Raw genomic sequence first — 22,989 nt, forward strand, 5'->3', positions numbered from 1 at the left:
GTCCTCGTATTTGGTAAACCATCAAGTGGGTGGAAACTTAATACTGGTAATAGCAGGTTAGCAACTCAAATGTAAAAAAAAACTGATGTACCTTGTTACATCTGTCCAATGAATATGAGAGTGCCGGCCAACTTTCAAATGATATATGAAGTCAGATCCTTTCTGCCTAAAGCACAAGTCCTTACTGCATGCATTACTAATCACATATCTGAAGAACAAGAGAAAAAGAAGATAAAAGATCAGTAATGGACGAAACACCAATGACTCACAGTAACTACATGTCTACATGAGGTGGCACCTAAGTCATACAGGCATAAACAATATATCAGCTAAAAATGAGTCAGGTGGGTCCAAAGTCAAAGCATAAACAATATATCACCTAAGTCATTGTGTCTGATATTGTTAGATTATTCCTTAGATAAGTTAACTTTTTGAATCATATTTGACACGTTATCGCTTCAAAAATATAAATTTTAAAAAATGTGTAACCATCTCGACCCGATTTAACCCTAACCAGTCTTCAAAAATATAAATTATTCATCATATTTGACAGGCTAAATATTCAGAAAAATATAAATTTTGGGCAAAAGGTGTTGCTAGGCCTGTAAACGAACCGAACGTTCGTGAATTATTCGTGAACCGTTCGGCGGGAAGTTCGTTTATGTTCGTTTATTTAATAAACGAACGAACACGAACAAAATATTTGTGTTCGTTTAATTAAACGAACAAACATGAACACATGTTCCGTTCGTTCATTTATGTTCACGAACGTTCGTTTATGTTTGTTTATTTATGTTCGTTTGTATCTGTTTATTTATGTTCGCTTATGTATTAATAGAAAATAATTACTTATTATCTGGATGAGTAATCTAGTTAAAGGTTTTTACATTTTTTAATTTGAGTTCATTTAAGTGTTTTAATTTACGTTCGTTTATGCTTGTTTGTGTTCATTTACATTTGTCATCTATGTTCATTTATATTCGTTTATCTTTGTTCAGTTATGTTCGTTTAGATTATAAACAAATGAACATAAATGAACACAAATGTTCATTTTCTTAAATAAACAAAAATGAATATAAATATTTGTTCGATTAAGTGTTCGTATTCGTTTAAAGTTAAATGAGTGAACAAGAACATACCCTTGTTTGTGTTTGTTTGATTTGTTTATAGACTTTTATTATTCACATTGATGAATACGCTGGTCTCAATTTCTAGGCTCTATTGATTTTTATTTGTGTTCGATTGTGTTCGTGAACCATTCGTGAACACATTCATTTCCTTAATGAACAAACACGAACATAAAATCTCGTTCGGTAAGTGTTCGTGAACCGTTCGTGAACACATTATTTTCTTAACGAACGAACATGAACAAGGCCTTGTTCGTGTTCGTTCGGTTCGTTTACAGCCCTAGGTGTTGCAGGTCAACCCAACTTAATTTGACCCATTACCCAACACAAAGGAGCCACCTATTATGCCAAAACATTTTATAAGAAATCACTAGCTTATTACTGAAAGAGTATGTAGTTTCTTATTATACTGGCATGCTAAAGATTCAAGAAACTATATTCTGAAAATAAAGTGTTGTGGGCCCAACTCGACCCATTTTAACCCGAATCAGTTTTGACCCATTACCCAGCCCATTGGACCCACCCATTTTGCCACCTCTAGTAAATCATGCGGAAACAGAGATGTCAAACTATGATACCTTGGCTGGAAATTAATAATCCTTGTCCTTCCAGAAAAAGGGCCAGATACAGCACTAGAAGATACAGATAATACATATGAAGAATTGTTTGATGATTGGGGAACAAGAACAGTAGTTGAACCAGTTGGTGGGACAAGAAAAAATTGACTAGACCATGAATAGTCAAGGTTACTTTCCACATCAGCATCAGACTGGCACCGACTAACTTTAACCATAATCTCACTCGAAGATATATTAGGATCAGGAGAATACATGCAAAAATTAACCTTTTTACCCTTTGCATCATCAAAATCATTCAGATTCACATTTGATCGACTTCTTGAAACTGAATCTTTTCCCTTGTCATCCATAGATGATGTCTGTGCCTCTATATTCTTCGGAAACTTACCATGATATGTTTCCAAGGTCTTCCTGGTGGAAACAAGATTATTATTTTGGGGAAACCTCATAGTACCATCATTTTGCAAAAATTGATTGGAAGACAAAAAGCCAAGACCATCTTTTTTGCCTAAATACGGGTCCCTTTCATCCAAATCATAACATGAAGGCACGGTGCAGCCATGTGCCATCCGTGCATTGGTAGAATTGGCAATGGTGAGGGGAAAGCCACAGCAGTTATATAATAAGAATGGAACAAATATGCAGATTTCACGGGCCCCGGAAAATGCAACCATCACCTTTTCCATTGTCACGTATAATGAACCTAAGCAAAAGCCAGCAGCCACAATAATCAGCTTTTGTGTTAGCGAGTTACAAGGGTGTTTAAAATATGGGTCTAACTAAATAACCGGTCTAATCCATTTGTTACCTAGGTTATTCAGTTCAGTGTATGGGTGAATTCAGAGCAAGCGGCTTAATTTTCGTTTTTTAATTTGGCACCCAAATTTGCCAAATTAAGTACTTAGATTGAACACCCCTATGTCGGTGTACATTTACATGTGTGTAACTGTGTGTGTGTGTGTGTGTGTGTGAGAGAGAGAGAGAGAGAGAGAGAGGAGAAAAGTAATGATCACCTTTAGAGGTATCGGAACTAAAGTTAACAGATTCAGATGAAGAAAACTTTGTTCCACTGAATTTAGCAATTTCACTAAACTTCTCTGCACGGGGGAACTTCAGACCAGATGGTCTAAACCCATGAATATTGAAAGTTAATGAAAGATCATGCGACGAGTCAATATGATGAAAAAAAGTTTCAACCTGTAGATGTTAAAATGGAAACAAATAAATATGAATTAAAACAAAGACAAAAGACAGTTAAAATCCACACAAGCTACCAACCTCTGAAAGCACCATGTCACGTGTGACTCCACCACTCTCAATCGTCAAAGATACTGTAACTGGTAAATAATTTTTTACTACTAAGGGATTACTTAATGTAATCAGGTGAATACACCGCTTATTAGACTGATCTTGATTTTCTATCTTGTCTGACTGCTTTATATAAAAAGATGATGAACCCTTGTTTATTCGTCCAATCGAAGGTAGACACATGTCATGCACCGATACGCAGCATCGAAAAGGATCACTACTCGGAAGAGAAGGATAGCAGACGAATGAACGAAATTTTTTGTTTTTTATTTTAGTTTCATTAGAGAGAATATTAGAAATACTATAAGCCTCGCTCCAAAGGTAAGTGCTGCCAAGCGGGCGCCATCTTATACGGCCAGTTTCAGCCAAATGTAGAGGAAGAGGAAACTCATGACCAGGATCTACTGGATCCAGAATCTAAAAAAAAAAAAGACACCTTTATGAGACATATATACGCGCACATCAGCTCCAGTACCATTATAAAATAAATTTTCTACAAGTGAGTACCTTTGGAGACACGCCAAATGGAATATCAAACCGCACTTCAAATGGCACTGATGTTGCATTTAAGAGTATGACCTAAAGAGATAGAAACCATTAGAGCTTTTTGTGTCGGTCTCAGGCCTAGGCCCGTTTGTGAATATAATTTAGAAATATACATGGCTAACCAATTGAACTTACAGTCGAGTACAGGCGCACTAACTTTGTGTATCTCTGAACTGAAACATCAATTATTGCAGGAACAACATAGCTACTAACACCTTTAGCAAAATCGCCACCATTTTCAACTCCTAAATTAGTCGACAAATTAGAAAAATCCACCTCAAAAAAACTAACACCAACCAAATCAATAGAAATGGGAGTTGACAGTGTGGAAGTTCCTTCAAGTTGAACGATGATGTAGTGATGTTGCGCATCAGCAACATGTCTGTCACCTAGGCTGTCAGAAGATTGGCTAGTTCTAAAGCTAAAATTATGTTCATCAGGGGAAGTATCATCAATATACACTGGGTATGAAGAGCCTGGCTGCACGTATTTTCCATCTTTTAATGATGATAGATTAAAACCATCGGCAGTTTTTGAACCTTTGTAGATATAAAAAACCAGAGGAAGTGAAGTCAAATTTTCAAGTGTGTAAGGGGGGGCGTATCTGCTTGCAAGTGTGTTCTCACTGGTGCCTGTTGTTGTCAATCTTGAGTTTTCAGAAAGTACATTCGATTCCATGAGATCCCATGTGTCCTTAACCATATCAATTGCTCTGCAAGCGACCTTTGAAATGAAAATTTGGGTAAACAAATAATTAGTGAAGTGATTAACAATACATGACCTCACTAACTTTGCAATCTTTTCAGATGAAGAGAAAAATGATTTCACGTGTAGCGAATTGCTAAAAGGGGAATGGATCAATTTGGATTGTAGCATATCACATATCTCAAATGGAACAGGTTGGTTGAAACTCACCAATGTGTACTATTAATGCATACAGCCTCCTAAATCAATTTATCCAGAGTATAAATTACTAGTCATAAAACTATTTTTGCAATTGTACTTGACACATTGATTATTTGTAAAATGAACAAAAAAGTGTTCACGAGACAACCGAATTCAACCCAGCCCACCCTGGCCCATTTTAAACGTACCAAAAAATTGACCCGTCTTAAACTGCTACCCAACCTGTCCATGTTTCTACCTCTATTCAAGACTAAGGTGATTATTTTGCAAATCAATAAATCAATATGCCATTTATGTCATCATAAAAGACATCTAAAAAGAAAATACAAGATATTAAATACCTCAGTAAAGGATTCAGTAACATTAATATTGAGATTCATTGCTGACTCAAGATGAACATCAGTCATGACTGCGCTATTCTCAAGGGCACTCTTTCCCTGTTCTCTTCTTAAACTTACTTGGAATTTCCAAGGCTCAAGAAAAGGCTCCCATAAAACCTGCAAAAATAACGCAAATCAATAACTATAATTATTTGCATATCCTACACAATAAGAAATGTCGCATGGTGCAACAATATTTTACCTTGTGAATGTTATTGTAGTTCACTTGTAGCTCACTTTCAATTGACCCTTCCATTAGGTTTTCAGTTATGATACCACGAAACAATAAGCTTCCAATGATAACTTCTAGAAGTGAGCCATTGGAACTCCACTGGATGATACACACAAAGCATAAGTACTATCAATACACTTACAAAAAGTTTCAATAGATTAAACAAGAGATAACGATTTTGGTTGGTTACAGAACGGGTCAATATAAGTTATGTTTAATTTCTAATGGATCAAATAGGTAAAATCAACGAATTGGCTTAAAAGAAAAACGAGTGGGTCCACTAGGTTAAAAGCTGCCCAAAGTCTATTTTATTTCATAAACCTGGTAGACGAATTACCAATCCTAACCCGGCTCATTTTGTTCTGTTACCCTAATCACCTGACCCACACAATTTGCTACCCTAGTTCAAACCAAAAACTAATGAACACCACAGATAGTCCATGCAAAACTACAAACACCTTCAAATATGCAGACACATAGAAAATCATATACCTTTAGGTCAGTCAAAAGAAGGGAAAGCTTCTGTAGATAAAATCTAAAATTTACACCACACGCTGGAAACTGAGGAGACCCTGTGTCATCCGGAAACACAAAATGCATAGTTTGCCAGAAGTAGAATGTATCTTGTGAAAGCCAAACATCAAGATTATCACAGTTAACATCTGCCTTCAATTGCATTTGATCCATGTCATCATTACCAACATCTGCTTCAACATCAACCTGCAATAACTGAAAAAATGGCCAAGAATGGACCCTTTTGTTCTGACATAATTCAACTGTTCCTGTTGTTTTCCCTATATTTGACTTCAAGTTTGCTTTTTGACCGTTAACATTCATCTCGGAGCACCTACTTTGCAAATAAATGAAGAGAAAACTGTAGTCATTGAAAGAATTCTTCTCTCGAATTTGGGCTTCCCCAAGATATCTAGATGCTTCTCCAAAGACTTGAACAGGAACACATATCTTTATTCCAATATAATTTGATTTCACAATTAGTGAAAACGGATGTTGAGTTATGTCTTCTGAAGATAGATAATTTGACACAGTGGTTGATGGAGATGCGTTTTCTGGAGTATCAACCCGATCCAAATTGGATTTCTTTGATTCCTCATTAAAGATAGCAGCTTTAGGAGGTTGTACGCCAGAAGAATTTAAAAGGTCAACAACTTCACTCCAGTCAGATAAAAATAACCAAATGTTAACACAAGGAAGGGTGAAACTAAGCTGACTTTCACCCTCATCCGATATTAAAACATTTAATTGAAGTACGAGTGCATTTTGGTTAGAAGATGTGCATTCCAGTAAAACAGCCGAGTTAAGCAGGGATTTGAGTTGTAAATAACTGAATGACATATTCAGACATCGAGGTTTGTCATCTTTTAATGATACTGAACATGTGAATTTCATGTCAATTTTAGCAATAAGCTCGTGAGAAACCGATTTTGTCTGCCGAGAATAAAGATTTACGGACATAGATTGGATAGAAGATCTGATTTCTGTGAAGGTGACAGTTGAAGATTCAACAGGAACATGATTTTCTTTAAGATTTCCCTTTGACTGAAGAAACTGTAAAACATCAGAAGTGAAACATTGGGCTCGACTTTCAATAGATGATAACTCATCAATGACATCTTGTAATGCTCCAAAGCAGCCAATAGTGTCATTTCCTGTAAAAAAACGTACATTAGTAAAAATATCACATATGTACAAAATGGTAGTCATGGATCTGGAACTAGAGGGGTTCACCAGAACCAAAAAGAATACTATACCTTTAACAATAATTTGGCAATTGCTAATCCTTGACATGACACAAACTGAGGGAGAAGCGGTGGCACAAGTAGGATTAGATCCATATGGTATTCTGATCCATAAATCACCACTAAAAGGTGCAATTAATCCAACACTCTTTTCAAAATCATGATTAAATTTCAAGGAATCAGAAGCTTCGTGTTTCAAAAGAATATGATGTAGAGATAACTCCCATCCAAATAAATTTAAACAATGACTTTGATCTGAAATAAATTCAGTTGGAACACAACACTCAGCAGGAATCTCTTTTAAAAGGCTATCAGGATCACAATACTCAATGAAGGTGCAGTACAATTGCGGAATGTCAAGCTTTAGAAACCGGCGATCTGCATTAACCACTGGTGCAAACAAAACAGAATCCAATATCTCAAACTTGTAAGTCAAACTAACATCAGCCACTTTATCAGTATCCTGGTTGGCATTAAAGTTCCAATCAGGCAATGAGAAGTAACCAATGAGAACAGCGAGAAACTCAGGTGGTAAAACACATGATACATTTTGAATACTAAAATCCAGTTCAACACTAGATGCTGTTAACCCATGATTTTGTTTTTTCACACGAATGTTAATCACTGGGGAAAGATTTGGTGATGCTGGGCCCCACAGGGAATCTTGTAAAGACTGAGGGCACCAGTAAGAAGACAGGATTAATCCTTCAGTAGAACAAAGCACATCCAAACAGTCGTTATGTATAGCCAAACAAGATTTAGCAGCAGGAAGCGTAAAAGATGCAACAATGCATTTAGAGTCATGAAGATGCAATCTTATGCTGCTGAAATGAAGATTGACTACAACCAGATCTACAAAGTCATGATCCAATGGTTCACGTTCAATCAACGGGGTGTATAGTTTCTGGAATTCCTTTTCTGCACAGAATCTTGAAGTGTTTATCTTACTCTTTCTTATATTAAGAACCTTTTTCCAGTCTGGACTAATGTTAATAAGTGAACTTTCAAGATTAAGGAGTGGGCTGCCATTGTGTATCGTAACAAAAGGGTAATCATCCACTGAGATGCTGTCCCAGTCAGATGAGCTGTTCTCGGAAAAATTGGAGCAACCAAATCTTTGAAAGTCAAAATACGAACCCAACTGAAAACCATTACTTAAATCTTGAATCTTGACAGCAGCATGTGAAGGAGTATATTCAGATAGCTTATTGAAAAAGTCAACAAGCAGTCCGATAATATACGGGTAGCAATGAAGGTCAAAGTCACTTAACCATATACTAAGCTTGTGGTTAACTAAATCACCGTCATAATGTAACATGAGGCACCCGTTAGGTGAAACGTTTATTTCTTCTTCTTGTTGCTGTGAAGAATGGGAAGAAAAATTACTTTCAGACACGCATATTATAAGGTCCTCCCCGCTTTCCAATGAACAAGATGTTATTTTTAAAGCTCTTGTACACATCCAGCAAGCGTTTGCGGATTCCATAATAACAAACCTAAAAAGGAGAAAAAAACATAACATTATCCCCAACTTAAACATCAGGGTCCAATAAGGCCTTCAGTATATCAAATCATAATAACTTTTAAGAGACAAACATACCTTATATCCAAATCCTGGAGAGAAACAGTTAGTGTGCAGCTAGCCTCTAAGCCATTTTCAAGGTCAACAATGACACTAGCAGATTCCAAATTAGCAATAACAGAAACTCTTGAAGAGTTAATGTTTTTTAATTTATCCAAATCCGTATGATGCGACGAAGGTGTATCATATGACGAAGGTGTGTCTGATGTCACCAAGTGTGATGAATCATGCAGCATGCTGAGACTGTCAACAAGTTCCAATACTGCACCAACTATTGTTGGTGACAAGTGTGCCCAAAAAGTTGCCACCACTACATAAACCTGAAACCAAACTGTGAGTGATGACTAATAACCGTTGACTTAGTAAACTATCAATACAAAAACTCAATTAGACATAATCAGTTCTAAATGTTTGAATAAATTGATTCTTCTTCTAATAATCTGATTATTTAAGAGCCAAAAAACAAGCTTCATACTATCTGCAGTGAAACCAGTTATCCAAGAGTAAAGCAAATTAACTTACCCCTAACTTTAACAAAAGTTGCAAGTATCTATGTGTAAATTCAAACTATGTGTAGAGAGTGTTGGGTTATGGAGGCTTAATTAGGCCCGGGTTAGAAGACATCTTTTGTGGCAGATTAGTTAATTGAAGACTAGTGGCAGGCCTGCCCCATTTATTTAATTAAAGCCCATTATTAGTTTTCTTGGGGATTAAGTTGTAAACCCTAGATAGTTCTCTATTTATATTTGTTGTGTACTTGTAATTCCTCAACACGAGTGAGGCAGAGGCAATAATATATAAAAGTATCCTGGTTGCAGCCCGTGGACGTAGGTCAGCGGACCGAACCACGCAAATCTCGCGTGTTCATCTTCTTTTATTATTTTCTCTTGCAGATTATTTGTATTTGTGTGTGTGTTGCAATACCCGAATCCCTAACAAGTGGTATCAAGAGCCGAGGTTACGGTTACACACGGACGAAACACGATCGCGAGAGAAAATAGTTGGTTGGTCTAGGGTATAAGGCCGGCAGATCCTAGCCGCCTACCACCCGTTAGTTGACAGTTTGTTTAAAGGTACCTCCATAATTTTACATCAAATAAGGAAATAAATATATTGAGGTTTGCAATATTTCTTTGTTTTTGTTTCGTTATTTGTGATTTACAATTCCACCGCCAACAAGAAATAGTATTCTGCTTTGGTCATTGTTCACAAATTGTGAATTTTGGATTATAATATACTATTGCACCATCGATCAATAATTGCAAGCTGCTATCTTTCTTATCAATTGTAAGCATACATTGACAAAAACCAAAAGTAATTTTATTACTTTGTACTTTAATCATCTTTTAATCAGAAAGAAACCAGGAACAGGTTTTTGTTTCTAGTTGGTTTCAGTTTCTGATTATTAATTAGGTTTGGGGTTGGTTCGTGAGTTTGCAACGGGTTTTGGTTATCGGGTTTTTTGGCGGTTGTCAGGCAGTTTAGCCGAGTGGTTTTGTGGTGATTTTTGGGGGTTATTTTGTTTGTCCGAGATTATTTTTCTTGATATTGTTACCTATATCCAAAGTTGGGAATTCTTAGTTTAAGTTAATGGCTGAGAACGGGAAACTTCAGATTGAGAAGTTTGATGGTAAAGACTTTGGTTGGTGGAAAATGCAAATGGAAGATTTGCTGGTTCAGAAAGATTTGGACATGGTATTGGGTGAAAGACCGGAGAAGATACAACCGGATGAGTGGGAACTTTGGATAACAAAGCTAAGGCAGTTATTAGATTGTCGTTATCGAAGGATGTTGCGTTCAACATGTTGAAGGAAACCACAATGCGTGGGATAATGAATGCATTGTCTAACATGTACAAGAAGCCTTCGGCAGCTAACAAGGTTTTCCTGATTCGTGAACCGGTAAATACGAAGATGAAATAAGGAAGTTCAGTTACGATGCACATCAACAACTTTAACTCGATTTTGTCAAGACTTGGGTCAGTCAGTATCAAATTCGAGGATGAGGTTCAAGCTCTACTACTTTTATCGTCCTTGCCTGATAGCTGGTCAGGGACTGTTACAGCAATTACTAGTTCTACCAGTGAGTTCACTTTTGATGGGATTCGGGATCTTGTTTTAGGCGAAGATGTCAAAAGAAGAAATTCAGGTGAATCATCGGGTGATTTAATGCATGTTGGCAGAGGGAGGAAAAATAACAGAGGTAGTGGGAGCGGGAACAGGAAAAGGAGTCAGTCTAGGACTCGGAAGGATGTGGTATGTTGGAACTGCAACGAGGCGGGACATTTTAGGAATCAGTGTCCGAATGATAAGAATGAAAAGAAAGAAGTCAACACAGCAGAAGAATACTCAAAGGACGAGGCTTTAGTTCTTAGTGTTGAGGGTGATGTTGATTTCTGGGTCATGGATTCTGGTGCTTCATTTCATGCTACCCACAGCAGTGAAACATTGCAGAATTTGAAGGAGGGTGATTTTGGTAAGGTTAGACTGGCGAACAATGATGTTCTTGATGTTACGGGCATGGGTAACATGAATTTAGTTACTTCAGCCTGTTCATGGACCTTGAAGGATGTCAGAGTGATTCCAAGCTTAAAGAAAAAGTTGATTTCTGTTGGGCAGTTGGATGAACAGGGACATGAGGTTAAATTTGGGAACGGGCAGTGGAAAGTTGTTAAGGGAAATCTTGTCATAGCTCGAGGAAGAAAGAGGGGTTCATTGTATATGGTCAGTTTATCATCTGAGGGAGTGGCCGGCCCAGTTCAGAAGAAGACCAAAGTCCGGTTCACAGAGTCGGTGGGCAGAAGAAGGTTTGTTTTGCAGGAGATAAACCCAGAGCCATAGGTCAGATTCAGGTTTAACTTGCTAGAAGAGGTTCAGAGAAACTAGTCAGGGGTTTTCGTGGCAGTGGGAGCACTGGCAGTCAGTCAGTCAAAGCTTTAGCCAGAGTTACCAGACAGTGGGTTAAGAGAACCGGTTTTTCAGCAGTTAAAGTCTCTCCAGAAGATTACCTGCTTAATATGGAGAGTGTTGTTTGTTCTCAAGGTATTCCAGGTTGTGCGTGTAAGTGGGAGCCGGTAGGGACAGAGAACGAGTCAGCGGCAGTTGTAGCCATGACTGATGTGTTGGAGCTCGGGGGAGCTTCAACGGGCCTTCAGGTTACTGATGAGAAGGCAGATGCAACCAGGAAGACGAGGAAGATTACAAGAGGTACAAGTTATCATAGCGGAAGGCAGTTTGAAGATTATCAAGCCTCCAAGTGGGAGATTGTTGGGTTTATGGAGGCTTAATTGGGCCCGAGTTAGAAGACATCTTTTGTGACAGATTAATTAATTAAAGACTAGTGGCAGGCCTGGCCCATTTATTTAATTAAAGCCCATTATTAGTTTTCTTGGGGATTAAGTTGTAAACCCTAGATAGTTCTCTATTTATATTTGTTGTGTACTTGTAATTCCTCAACACGAGTGAGGCAGAGGCAATAATATATAAAAGTATCCTGGTTGCAGCCCGTGGACGTAGGTCAGCGGACCGAACCACGTAAATCTCGCGTGTTCATCTTCTTTTATTATTTTCTCTTGCAGATTATTTGTGTTTGTGTGTGTGTTGCAATACCCGAATCCCTAACAGAGAGCCTCTGTGTAACCATATTATATCACAATCAATATGCAACCCTTCATGATTTATCTCATTCGTAGCCATTTTATTTTTTATATTCTTAAATGATCTTATAACTTAACTGCTCAAGAATCTTATGTGTACATTCAAACTATATGTAGAGAGCCCCCATGTAACCCTATTATATCACAATCAATATGCAATCCCTTCATGATTTATCTCATTCGCAGTCATTTTATTTATTATATTCTTAAATGATCTTATCACTTAACCGCTCAAGAATCTTCAAACGGCAGCACATGCACATCCGAAGACTATCTTCTACAACCAGTTTTATTACAGCTGCTTGTCTTATTCAATATCACATAATTACTTTCAAAATGCACATCCAAATACATGCATTTTAGTCTATCTTACTTATCGGCGTGAGAATAATTATTTTCTTATTTCATAATTCCTCCTAGTAGTTCAAAATTTCATATGCAGCCTTCAGAATTTCATGATACCATATTTACCTTTCAAAACAGTAAATGTATCATATTTACCCTTTATTTTATTTAGTACGAAACAGATAAGAAAATTTTTTAGTGTTTTGAGAGGGAGAGTGTGTGTGTGTGTGTGTGTGTATGATATTAGGAGATTTGAAGGGAACTTTAAACTTTTAGAGAGAGATACAAATTTATATCAAATTAATCTGATAATAAGCATTGCTGAAGGTTTACCTACCTCCAATGCCTTCAAGAATGATTCATCCTGAACAACGCATTGTGCTATAGCAAAAGAAGCGTTAACTTTCTCCACAACAGGAAAAGTATAAGGATAAGAGGGCACAGACAAATTTATCTGCAGGATGCTAAACATTAGTTTTCTTGACCAAAAATATTTAAAAAAAATGACTGAAAATGAGAGAAAATATAACCCTGACCTCAAAGTCAATTATTTTAGCTTCAAAGTGATCATGCAGATCTTGAATCTGAATCCCCTTCAAGAGCTCACTTGAAGATTCGATATCCACCAAATTCCTCACAAAATGAGATGGTACATTGATATCAGGGGCAAAACAGCCAATATCATGCTTGGATGTGAATGTAACAGATGTTAATCCAAGTACCTGTCCATTTTGGTTATGAAGTTAGTAATCTTATAATGGGCAACGAGAAAATGACATAAATAATCATCCTTAATAGATAAGCTCAAACTAGAAAGTAGAAACCTTGGGCACAGAGGATGATAGAACCCAGAAATTTGAATGATTAAAATAAACAAGAACAAGGATAGTTGACCCGAATCGAGATGGGCTAGTCTCCGGTTAGCCGATTCGAGATGGCAATTCTCCAAATACAAGGTTAACAAACCCCAATATTTTTAATATATAAAACATGCATGATCAATAAACTAAAATACCAGCATATAAATAGACCTAACTATATTAATAATGGCTGCTATTATTTCTAAACCCTTAGCTCTTCATTTTCCCACTACCCTTCTTCCTCATTAGCTGCTTTATCAAAACTCTTGACCCACCCATATCAGTTCTGGGCCTCTGGGCCTGGGTTCGTATCAGAGGACTTAAATTTAATAAGTTGCATGTACAATAGGGATATGTCATATATTATTATATAAACAGACGTATATTAGAACACGTATTAAGTGCATATACTACAGGATCTGTATGATCTGGCTTTTCAGACTTCCAAACTTATACGCAAGTTATAAATTAGCACAACTATGATATTACATAAAAAAAACAATAAAATAACTGCCTTATAAAACTTAAGGTACAGAGGTAATATTGCAATTGTCAAAACATATCAGGATAGGAAGATTCAATGTGTAATAATATGAACAGTTGACCAAGTTAAAAGAAATAAATTACCAATTTATGCATCTCTGAATTCCTGTTTTTCCATGGAATAATTATCTTAACATTTACCAAACTAATATCCCACATCGCTCTCTTCCGACTTGACAATATGTAACTGCAAAAAGAACAGAAGATAGAACGCATAGCTGAATTTTGTTTTTATAATAATATAATAACGTTACATTACATCATTTATCCAATCAGATTATAAGAAGAGACATACTCAGCTTTTGATATTAACCGCGACTTCACATCATTGATCCTATTAAGTGATTTTAAGACCTGCATCATAAAACAATAGAATTTGTTACTCCAAACCTGATAAAGCAACATAAATTGATTTTTCATTAATTTTCCAGGAAATTATGTAAAGATAAGTTCAAAATCACTAAATACAGATGGATGAAAAACATCTAGGTCAGCAAAATAGCATTTAGGAAAGTGATCGTAACAAAGTTATTTTGTACTAAAAAGATCTCATATGCTTACAAAAATCTAAAAAAAAGAATACGTGTTATGAATTTTTATTTTTTTTTTGGGGGGGGGAGAGAAACTAACCCTTTCTTCATGAGAGGTATAAGAACTCAGAACAGTATATAACTCCATAATATTCAAAATAAACGTTGGATCACAAGTTACTTCAATTGGCTCAAGCGTGACCTAAAATAGAGCAAGGGTCACCCTAGTGATCAGAAAATTCAGAACGCATGGCAAAAGAACTAGTTGTAATGATTTGATTTTGTAAGAAAATAACTTGGAACCCGAGTACCTTGAGTGTCATTTCACCCTCACGATTTTCTTTTGGAATGTAAGCTTGAATATTTAGGGACGGTTTTTCTACTTCAAGAAAAAGCTCTTGCGAGTCGACCTGAGAGAAAATGAACAATACTTGTAAAACAAATACATTAGGAAAATACTCATCTGGATTTATGAGTGAACATTAGTAGAACATTCAAACAAGTACTACACCATAATAAAGATATGAAAAGCACATGAAGACGGACCTTTTTAACAAGTAATATGGCATTCTCGTTTAATGGATTTGTTATCTCAACAGACTCGATAGATGCAGTAACAGCAGCAGATTCCTCCCAAATCATGCACTTGACAAGATTCTCCTCAAATAACAGTTCAGCAATAGCACGATCAAACCTCCTAGGGAGAAAAAAAGAATGTATTAGAGTCCAGTCTGTAGTTTCAGGCCAGTGAGCTTAAAAAATCATAACAATCAAACTATCCAAGTGTGTTAACATATAATCCTTCAGAATCCTTAATTTATACCAAGGTTGCAGCAATAAACAGTACCTGTTGCGCAAAGTTGCAGAGATTCGATTAATAGAGACTTTAATAGAAGACAAAAGAATTCCATCACTTCCAGTAGCATCCAAAACAGGGGAGGGTGCAGGATGAAACTTTGTTGCCTCATAAATATCCTGTCATGTTATACAATAATCATATCATGTTCAGTTATGTGCCTTAAACCCAAAAAGGGGTAGTGATATGAACCCATCACACAAGAAGGGTCAGGTCAAAGTCAAACGTTATTCGTTGGACATAGTCAAAGTCATAAGGAGTCAAGGTCATAAGGAGTCAAAGTCAAGGGCTAAATTAGGGGAGTCAAAGTCAAGAGGCGGATTGAGTGGAGAAAACTCCTTGTGACCTTTTTAGTATAAATAAAGCTAGGTCTCTTTTATTTCCAATTGTCTAGTAATCTATATTATATCTAGTTCAATTGTAATATGGAGACCAACCCTTCTCGAATTGGGTCTTTTATCTAAGTAATCGAATCATTTGCTTGAGTCCAGATTCTAGACTCTATCTAGTTTAGTATTTCCTAATTTCAGTTAGTAGCTTCTGTTGTAGTATAAATAAATAGAAGTCAACTCAGAAGTCAACTCAGTTAGTAGCTTCTGTAACTTGTAAATACTTGTATCTCAAGAATGGAACATGTTGGCTTCTGAATTGGTAATAAAAATTATGAATTTTGACTTTACAATTAAGCTGTTAGGGTATGCTTGGTTGGAGGTAATGGAATGAAGGGGGAATGGAATGGGAGAAGGAATGGAATGGACTAGGGAATGAAATGGATCATTGCATTCCTTTGTCTTGTTTGGTTAACATATGAGAATAAAATGAATTATTACTTTATGTTGTTTGGTATCCAAAAATATTGTAGGAATGAAATATAAATAATAAAAGCACTCATCTCAAAATACTTTTTACCAAAAAAAAAACCCACAATGCCGATAGTGGTAGCTCCGCAACGAAAATGGTGGTGGCGGTGGTCAAGCGGTAGGGGTGGCAGTGGTAGACTCGGTAGTGATGCCAATGGTAGTATGGCACGGTGGTGGTGGCGGTGATGGTGATGGTCAGGCAGCAGCGGTGACAATCGTTGCAATGGTTACAGCGACATTGTTGGCAGCGGCGGTGGCGGTGGTAACGTTGGTGGTAAGGTGGTGGTCGCGGTAGAGGTAGTGGTGGTGCCGATGGTAGTTGTGGTGGTTGTTGTTAGGTGGTAGTGTTGTTGAGAAAGTAGGGTGAAGGAGGAATAGAATGAAAAAAAAAAAGGGGGGGTGGGAAGGAATGGTTTTGATGGAATGGGATTCCATGTTTAATGGATGATTCCATTCCATTGAGCAACCAAACACCATTTTTTTCATTTCCACGCAATGAATCATTCCATTTCCCCTGTCATTCCTGCATACCAAACGCTACCTTACTTTTATTTACTAGATTACTAGATTACAACATACCTTGATTACTTCATCTGAAACTACACCAGAAAACTGGCTGGAGTCATCTGTACCTCCTGCACCAAGCATACCACGCGACAACCACTTCAACCAACCTCGGGGCTTGCTTGATGATTGGTCATCATCAACCAACTTGTCAAAAGTAGTATTCCCTTCATTAGCTCCGATACTGTTGGCTGAATCCACCAAGAATTCCTACAAAGGTATTATTGTAAATGATGTTAATCATAATGGTCGCAAGCTTAACATGAGTGACAACGATCAAATCATATACCTGGATCTCATGTTCAGCAGCAGACCTGTAACTTAGGATATCATCTATATCAAATGATTTCTCCATTTGTTCCAACTCCAAAACACTTGCTTCATCCAGAGGCTGATCACATATTAGCAACCAATGTTTAAATCATGATAGAAGTACTGGGAAGTTAATCCAGGTGTCAAATATTTCAATTTTAATTTGTACCTCTTCTTTCCGAAGGCATTCTAGTTTCAGTTTATACAGATTTACATATCGCCGTTTTCTGCCTCTGTTGAAGGAAAGACAAAATCATAATAAGAGGTAGCGAGATACAATTAAAAAAACAAAGAAATTGAAAATGGCAATCAATACAATATGGTAATACTCCCTCTGCTACAATACATAAGACCATGTTTCTTAGGTTTTATATTATGGAAAGGAGTAAGCACATTGTAGAGAAAGCATGACCAGTTTTGATGAACAACTTACAAGCGTTCTCCTAGGTATTTCCATGAAGTATTTTTTAGTCTTTTGCGAACATCAGATAGCACAGAGTTTTGAGCATACTGCCACCACTTTATCTGCCATCCCATAGGTCTCTCTGATAAAGGAAACTCCCAAGGGCGAAAACGACCATATCTAAGAACATTAAAAGAGATGTTACATGTTTAAGAATCTACAAGTATCATACTGTAAACATTGTAGAAGACACAGCCAAGTCAGAAACAAAGTGTGCTTGACAGTACACGGGCAACTTTAAAAGATTAAATGAAGACACACAACAGCAACAAAGATTTAAAGATAAAATAATCGTCTGTGTAATCTATGGAACCTGATAATTGGATTCCATGTTTATACAAAATAGCAACACAGACTTTAACTGTAACATTTTAATTATCCATATCTGTCATGTAAAGAAAGGGACTATGTTCATAAACTCTAGACAAAAGCAAATAACTCCTGCAAGTCTATTACATATAAGTCACTAATGCCACTCAAAATTGGAACTCAATAAAAGTGCCCGTTTTCTTAAAAATTATATGTCAGATCATTTTTTATTTGACAGGCGTGCAAGCTAATTAAAAAGGATAATGGTGGCTTAAAAACATTTCACTCACTTCTCTCTCAGCTGGCAGATGCATAGATAGTCATACAGATGTAATATTTGCTGCAACTGATCTTCATTAAGTGTGAAGACCTATAATTTTGGGAACATGTCAGTCGAATGATATATAACGGCAAACAGGAAGCCTAGATAAATTAAATAACTAACTAAAAGTTGTGAAACTAACCAGGCCGGATAACTCAACATCAACAGAGTATTGTGCTGCATTATTTTCAAGTCGTCCAGACCTATTCACCTGTAGAGTACAACAGTATAAAACTTACAAACCTTCCAACTGACACCAAAAAGTTCAAATAAATAAGTTCTAACAAATATCCAGATTCGCAAAGCCTACTTCTCATAAACTCTAAAGCAATCATCTACCACAAATCTAAGATCATTAATCAATACATACACATTGTGTAGAAGTCTCTCCAGTTGTGCAAGAAATCAAAAATTAAAAATATTAGTTGTAAACTTGTAAATGCATGTTTTAGTTGATTCGGTGCTTTATGTTAGACTAATAGACTGTAATCTTCTTTCCTTTTATATGTTGTAGGATCTCAGCATAAGAGAAATGATTGTACATAAGTTATATACCAAATAATACAGAAAAACATTATGTTTTCACATAAATGGTATACTCTATGCATAAGTGAAAAATAGAATTCTCAAAAAGGTTGTAATCAAGAAGCATCTATATATACACCTGACTTATTTGTAAGATATTTTTTGTATTTGTTAAGTGCATACCGAAAGAGAAGCAGATACATCAACCGGGGCCAACAAGTGAATATGCTCATCACTTTGAGAACTTGCAGTAACAATTGACATGGAGTCTCCACCGTTGTCAGTATATAAATCTTCTGCACACCCATGAGAGGTTCTACAATATACTTCCAAACCTTCAATCTCAATAAGTTTGTTAACTTGCCCAACCCTCACCTTTCCATTTGATAATCTAAAAAATTTATAAAAAAAATTAGTCAATAAACTGGAAAAGGTCAACTGGACGGGGTATAAGTATGCGATTGATAAACTTTTTGTTAAGATATTTGAAAAAACCATGAAAGTATGTTATAGAGTAAGATACCCGGCAAGATTTTGCTTCATTGCAGTCAAACTAGTCAACTTCAAACCAAATATAGTTTGTGCCTGCAAAATATCAGATATATAACCGTATGTGTTATCCAACATACACGTAACACAACTAATGATACTTTCCCAGCCAAACACCATGAAGTGTAAAAGTATTACAGACCTTGTCATTTGACATATCTCCATATACGACATGAACATTCCTGATGGTGACTTGAATGCCATCGATAATCTGAAGAAATTATAGAAAAAGATATCAGTTAACTATGTCGAAGCTTTTAAACTTAATAAGCAAACCGTACTTCCAATAAAATCAAGAAAAGCGAAGCAAACACAAACATGATTGTAAATGATATAATCAATATTATGAAGTTGAAGCGACAACGAATCTCACTACCTTTGCAGTAATGTATGATATAAATGACTTCCCCGTCTGATTATCTGAAGAAAAACAAAGAATTTATCAGCCCCAAAGTGAAAAAATGTTTCCATGCATATACAAAGACTTTGTAATACCAAGTGAGTTTAACAAGGTCAAAGTAAAACACTACGGCTGTTAGTAAAAGTAAAAGACAAGATTTGCCTTTTTAGATTACCACAAAAATGCAACACTTCCGTTTTTTAATAAGCTTTTAATTCAAATCTGCTTTTTCCCATTACTAATTATTATTTAATATCAGCAAAAAAAACACTACATATCTTCGGGATGGAGTTATGACATTCATTTCTACCTACGACAATCTTAAAATTGCACAGTTATAGATACTCTCATGAATTAGCTGTGATCCAGCTGGTGGCATTTCAAGAGAAACCGATCTATATGTAAAGTATGGGGAAATGCAGCCAAATTTTCAGAATTTTCACGAAAATACAAATACTACCAACATCTATTACTTAATATCCGATTCCTAAACGCTTCTATTCTGTCCTTATCCAGGCAGATATTATTTGACAAGCAAGCAAACAAACTAATTTAACTACATGTCAAATCAAACTTTACATTTCTTTGAGACGAAAGAAGATATGTTAGCAGTAATGTAACTACGCAACAACTAACACTCACTTCTACCTGTAAGACAGTAACTATTATATAAATACACGGCTACATGTTAAAGCACCTATATTTTTGCTATGAGTATGCAACCAACCACTCCTGTAGAATACATAAGGTTTCCAGAATCCTAAACATACTAGAAATAAGTTAAACTGAAATCTGGACCAAATTAACAAAGGATTAGGATTATTGCCTATCTTTGTCCTTTGATCAGTGCAGCCAAATAAAGAGTAATTCATACTAAAAACTCATTCGCTGTTCAACTATTAGCAAAATATGATGACAGTTCTTTGGTTGCAAACAACATGTGTCATTGTGTGGTTAAAACTAGCATGTGTGTGTCTTCTAATTTAGAATGATGACAGTTCTTTGGTTACAAAAGACCAATCATGTCCACAAAAGGAGAATGAAAACTGAAGAAATGATACACCCAATAGCTAAGCAAATTACTTGGACATAATATAATACAAGCTATCATTAAAATCAAAGAAGTTTTGCATCACATCATTAAAACCTCTCTGAAAACACAATACAAGGGTGTCACCCTATTTACTATTCAAAAAACAGAAATTCTCTAAATAAATTAAAGCATACAGGCATACATAATAAATCAAAATGAGTTATAAAAATGTAGCTCACCGCATACACATTGCGATAACTTTGCCAGCTCTGCTGTAGCAAGCTTGGCCTTTTTTCCAGCAAATTCTCTTCGTTCAACATCATCAGTGTCCCACTGCAAAAGGAATTAAGTGTTTACAATTGAGTATAACAACATAAAAGAAATGCATCCATACCCTGATCTAAAATTAGGCATTAGGGAACCCAAAATTAGTTGTGATTGTCAGAAACTGATTTCAGATGAGATAAACTAAAGAAAAAGCATCGGTTTAAAAGACAGAACAAAAAATTTAGTCCATTACCGCACAACTTGTTTGGTAATGAACAGAAAAAAACATGTCTTTCGATGTCTATCACAACCTTTTTAAATTTGACTCCTTGAAATAAATGAAACAACGAAAAAGTATATAACATGATGGAGATACACAATAATCATATGTGGAAAAGATATTATATAGTCACCTCTTCATCCTCACGTTGAGAGGCACAAACGAATATATCCTCCAAAATTATAATAATTGGGTCCCATCCAAGCTTTTTCCAAGGTATTCTAATGCTTAGTCTCCCAACTCGACCTGCCAAATATTCACAAATGTTGGGCGGCAAGCAATTACGAAAGAAAAATAATGACAAATGTCTTAAAATGCGAAGCCAATGATAACTGTATTAAATCATATAATACTAATTAGTAGAAGAAATGCAGATACAACTTCTAATAATGTTCTATACATTATTCCTAACTAGATCCTTCAAATCACATGATTGTATGAAATTAGGCCAAAAAAAAGACAATTTATTATTGAATTGAATGTGCATTAATAGAATTAAGAGCAATATTTAAATGTGTATCATTAAAAGTTATATCAAGAAAGATAACAGGTATATTTGCATTCCAAATGATATAGGTAAAATAACTTAGGTATTTGCATCATACAGGTCACAACTTATACATCTCAACAACAACAGAAAATACAGCATTTAGTATGAAACTGAATGTGATCACCTTGCTTTAGAGCAAATGGAAGCTCGAGGTGATCAAAAGCTTCTAGAATTAACTCCACATTTTCCAGCAATACTTCCTCTGCATTAAAGATGAAGCACAAATTCAACTCCAGTGGTTTAAATTGTAATTATATGTATAAATACAGATTACGAAAAGTAAAACAAAATAAACTCATCCCATATGAACATGCTTCTCTTGTAGCAAAGACAAAACCATGTGGTGAAACCACGACACAAACAAAAATAGGAAAATATTTTGGAACTAAAAAATCAGAAAGTTGAACAAAATATGCATGTTTACCATAAATTTGATATTAATGATGTGAGCAGTATTATAAACCATACCACTAAACCCAATGACAACATAATTAAAACATATTATGACGGTAATAACAAAGGGGTACAATCCGCTTCAAGAAAGCTACAATGGGTGTGCACGGTTCAGTTTGGATTTTTAAAAGCGTTTGGTCTTTTCGGTTTCGGTTTTTCATTTTTATTTCGGTTGGTTTCGGTTATTTCGGTTCTTACCATTTGAGCTTGAAAATTTAGACAGAAAAAAAAAGTTGGCCAAAAATAATGATTACAGGTATACATAATTTTGTTAATTATTAACTAACTGATTATTATACATTTGGCCAAATATAATTGAGTTGCATATTCATTAAATTCTTATAAGTTCCTTAAATTAAAAAATAAAAATAAAAATCTAGAAATTCGGTTCGTTTGGTTTTTATTACATGCAAAATCAAAACTGAACCGTAAGTTTGGTTTTTACAAAAAACTAAAATCAAACCGTCGATTTTTGTTTCGATTCGGTTTTTCCAGTTTGGATTTTTTGGTTTTTTCGGTTTCTTGCACACCCCTGCTACATCAACTAAAAGGCATGATATGTAATGACTGACCATTCCACAGTGTAATCTTGAGTTGCTCCCTGTGTATATCTTTAATATATTGCCCAAGATAACCTAAAATCAGCTGCCTAACCAAACCTTCAAACATTTCCTATACAATCAACGCGCCACTACGCCAGTAATCTGGAAAACTGCAACGTTAGAATAGTAATCACTTAATGAATTAAAAAAAGAAAATTCAGAAAAATTAATAATTGAATTAAAGAAAATATACAACCAAGTCAGCATCACTTTTAACGTACTACCTAAAAGTTGCAAGCTCAAATTAGCATGAGTTGGGCTGTAAACGAACCGAACGTTCTGCGAGAAGTTTGTT

The 22,989-nt window shown here is 35.7% G+C and overlaps 1 protein-coding gene across 1 annotated transcript; it reads right to left on the reverse strand.

Annotated features, from left to right (window-relative positions):
* Window positions 1–21: 21 nt before the first annotated feature.
* Window positions 22–22,775, reverse strand: LOC143565241 (uncharacterized). Its single transcript, XM_077052269.1, has 34 exons — window positions 22,665–22,775; window positions 21,764–21,841; window positions 21,223–21,335; window positions 20,782–20,875; window positions 19,486–19,529; window positions 19,252–19,320; window positions 19,084–19,145; window positions 18,744–18,951; window positions 18,178–18,246; window positions 18,004–18,083; window positions 17,375–17,524; window positions 17,111–17,174; window positions 16,919–17,020; window positions 16,645–16,839; window positions 15,197–15,324; window positions 14,896–15,046; window positions 14,661–14,759; window positions 14,450–14,551; window positions 14,115–14,173; window positions 13,904–14,006; window positions 12,953–13,138; window positions 12,754–12,870; window positions 8,435–8,736; window positions 6,847–8,330; window positions 5,570–6,744; window positions 5,048–5,176; window positions 4,807–4,962; window positions 3,695–4,282; window positions 3,521–3,592; window positions 2,984–3,430; window positions 2,719–2,902; window positions 1,706–2,408; window positions 92–208; window positions 22–43 (listed from the first exon to the last, which is right to left on the reverse strand). The coding sequence occupies exons 1-34, from the start codon at window positions 22,759–22,761 to the stop codon at window positions 22–24; spliced, it is 7,749 nt and encodes a 2,582-aa protein (XP_076908384.1). The 5' UTR covers window positions 22,762–22,775.
* Between the last annotated feature and the right edge of the window lie 214 nt (window positions 22,776–22,989).

The sequence above is a fragment of the Bidens hawaiensis genome, unplaced genomic scaffold (assembly GCF_021521415.1).
Source record: "Bidens hawaiensis isolate Kalapana, Puna unplaced genomic scaffold, B.hawaiensis_p1.1 tig00022310_1, whole genome shotgun sequence".
NCBI lineage: Eukaryota > Viridiplantae > Streptophyta > Magnoliopsida > Asterales > Asteraceae > Bidens > Bidens hawaiensis.

Bases quoted from the DNA above. Each gene is read 5' to 3' on its own strand.
- LOC143565241 (XM_077052269.1), bottom strand. From the start codon at position 22,761: ATGTTTGAAGGTTTGGTTAGGCAGCTGATTTTAGGTTATCTTGGGCAA. The intron at 8,331-8,434 runs GTATGTTTGTCT...TCTCCTTTTTAG, and splicing joins CTCCAGGATTTGGATATAAG to GTTTGTTATTATGGAATCCG. The intron at 4,963-5,047 runs GTAAAATATTGT...TTATTTTTGCAG, and splicing joins ACTACAATAACATTCACAAG to GTTTTATGGGAGCCTTTTCT.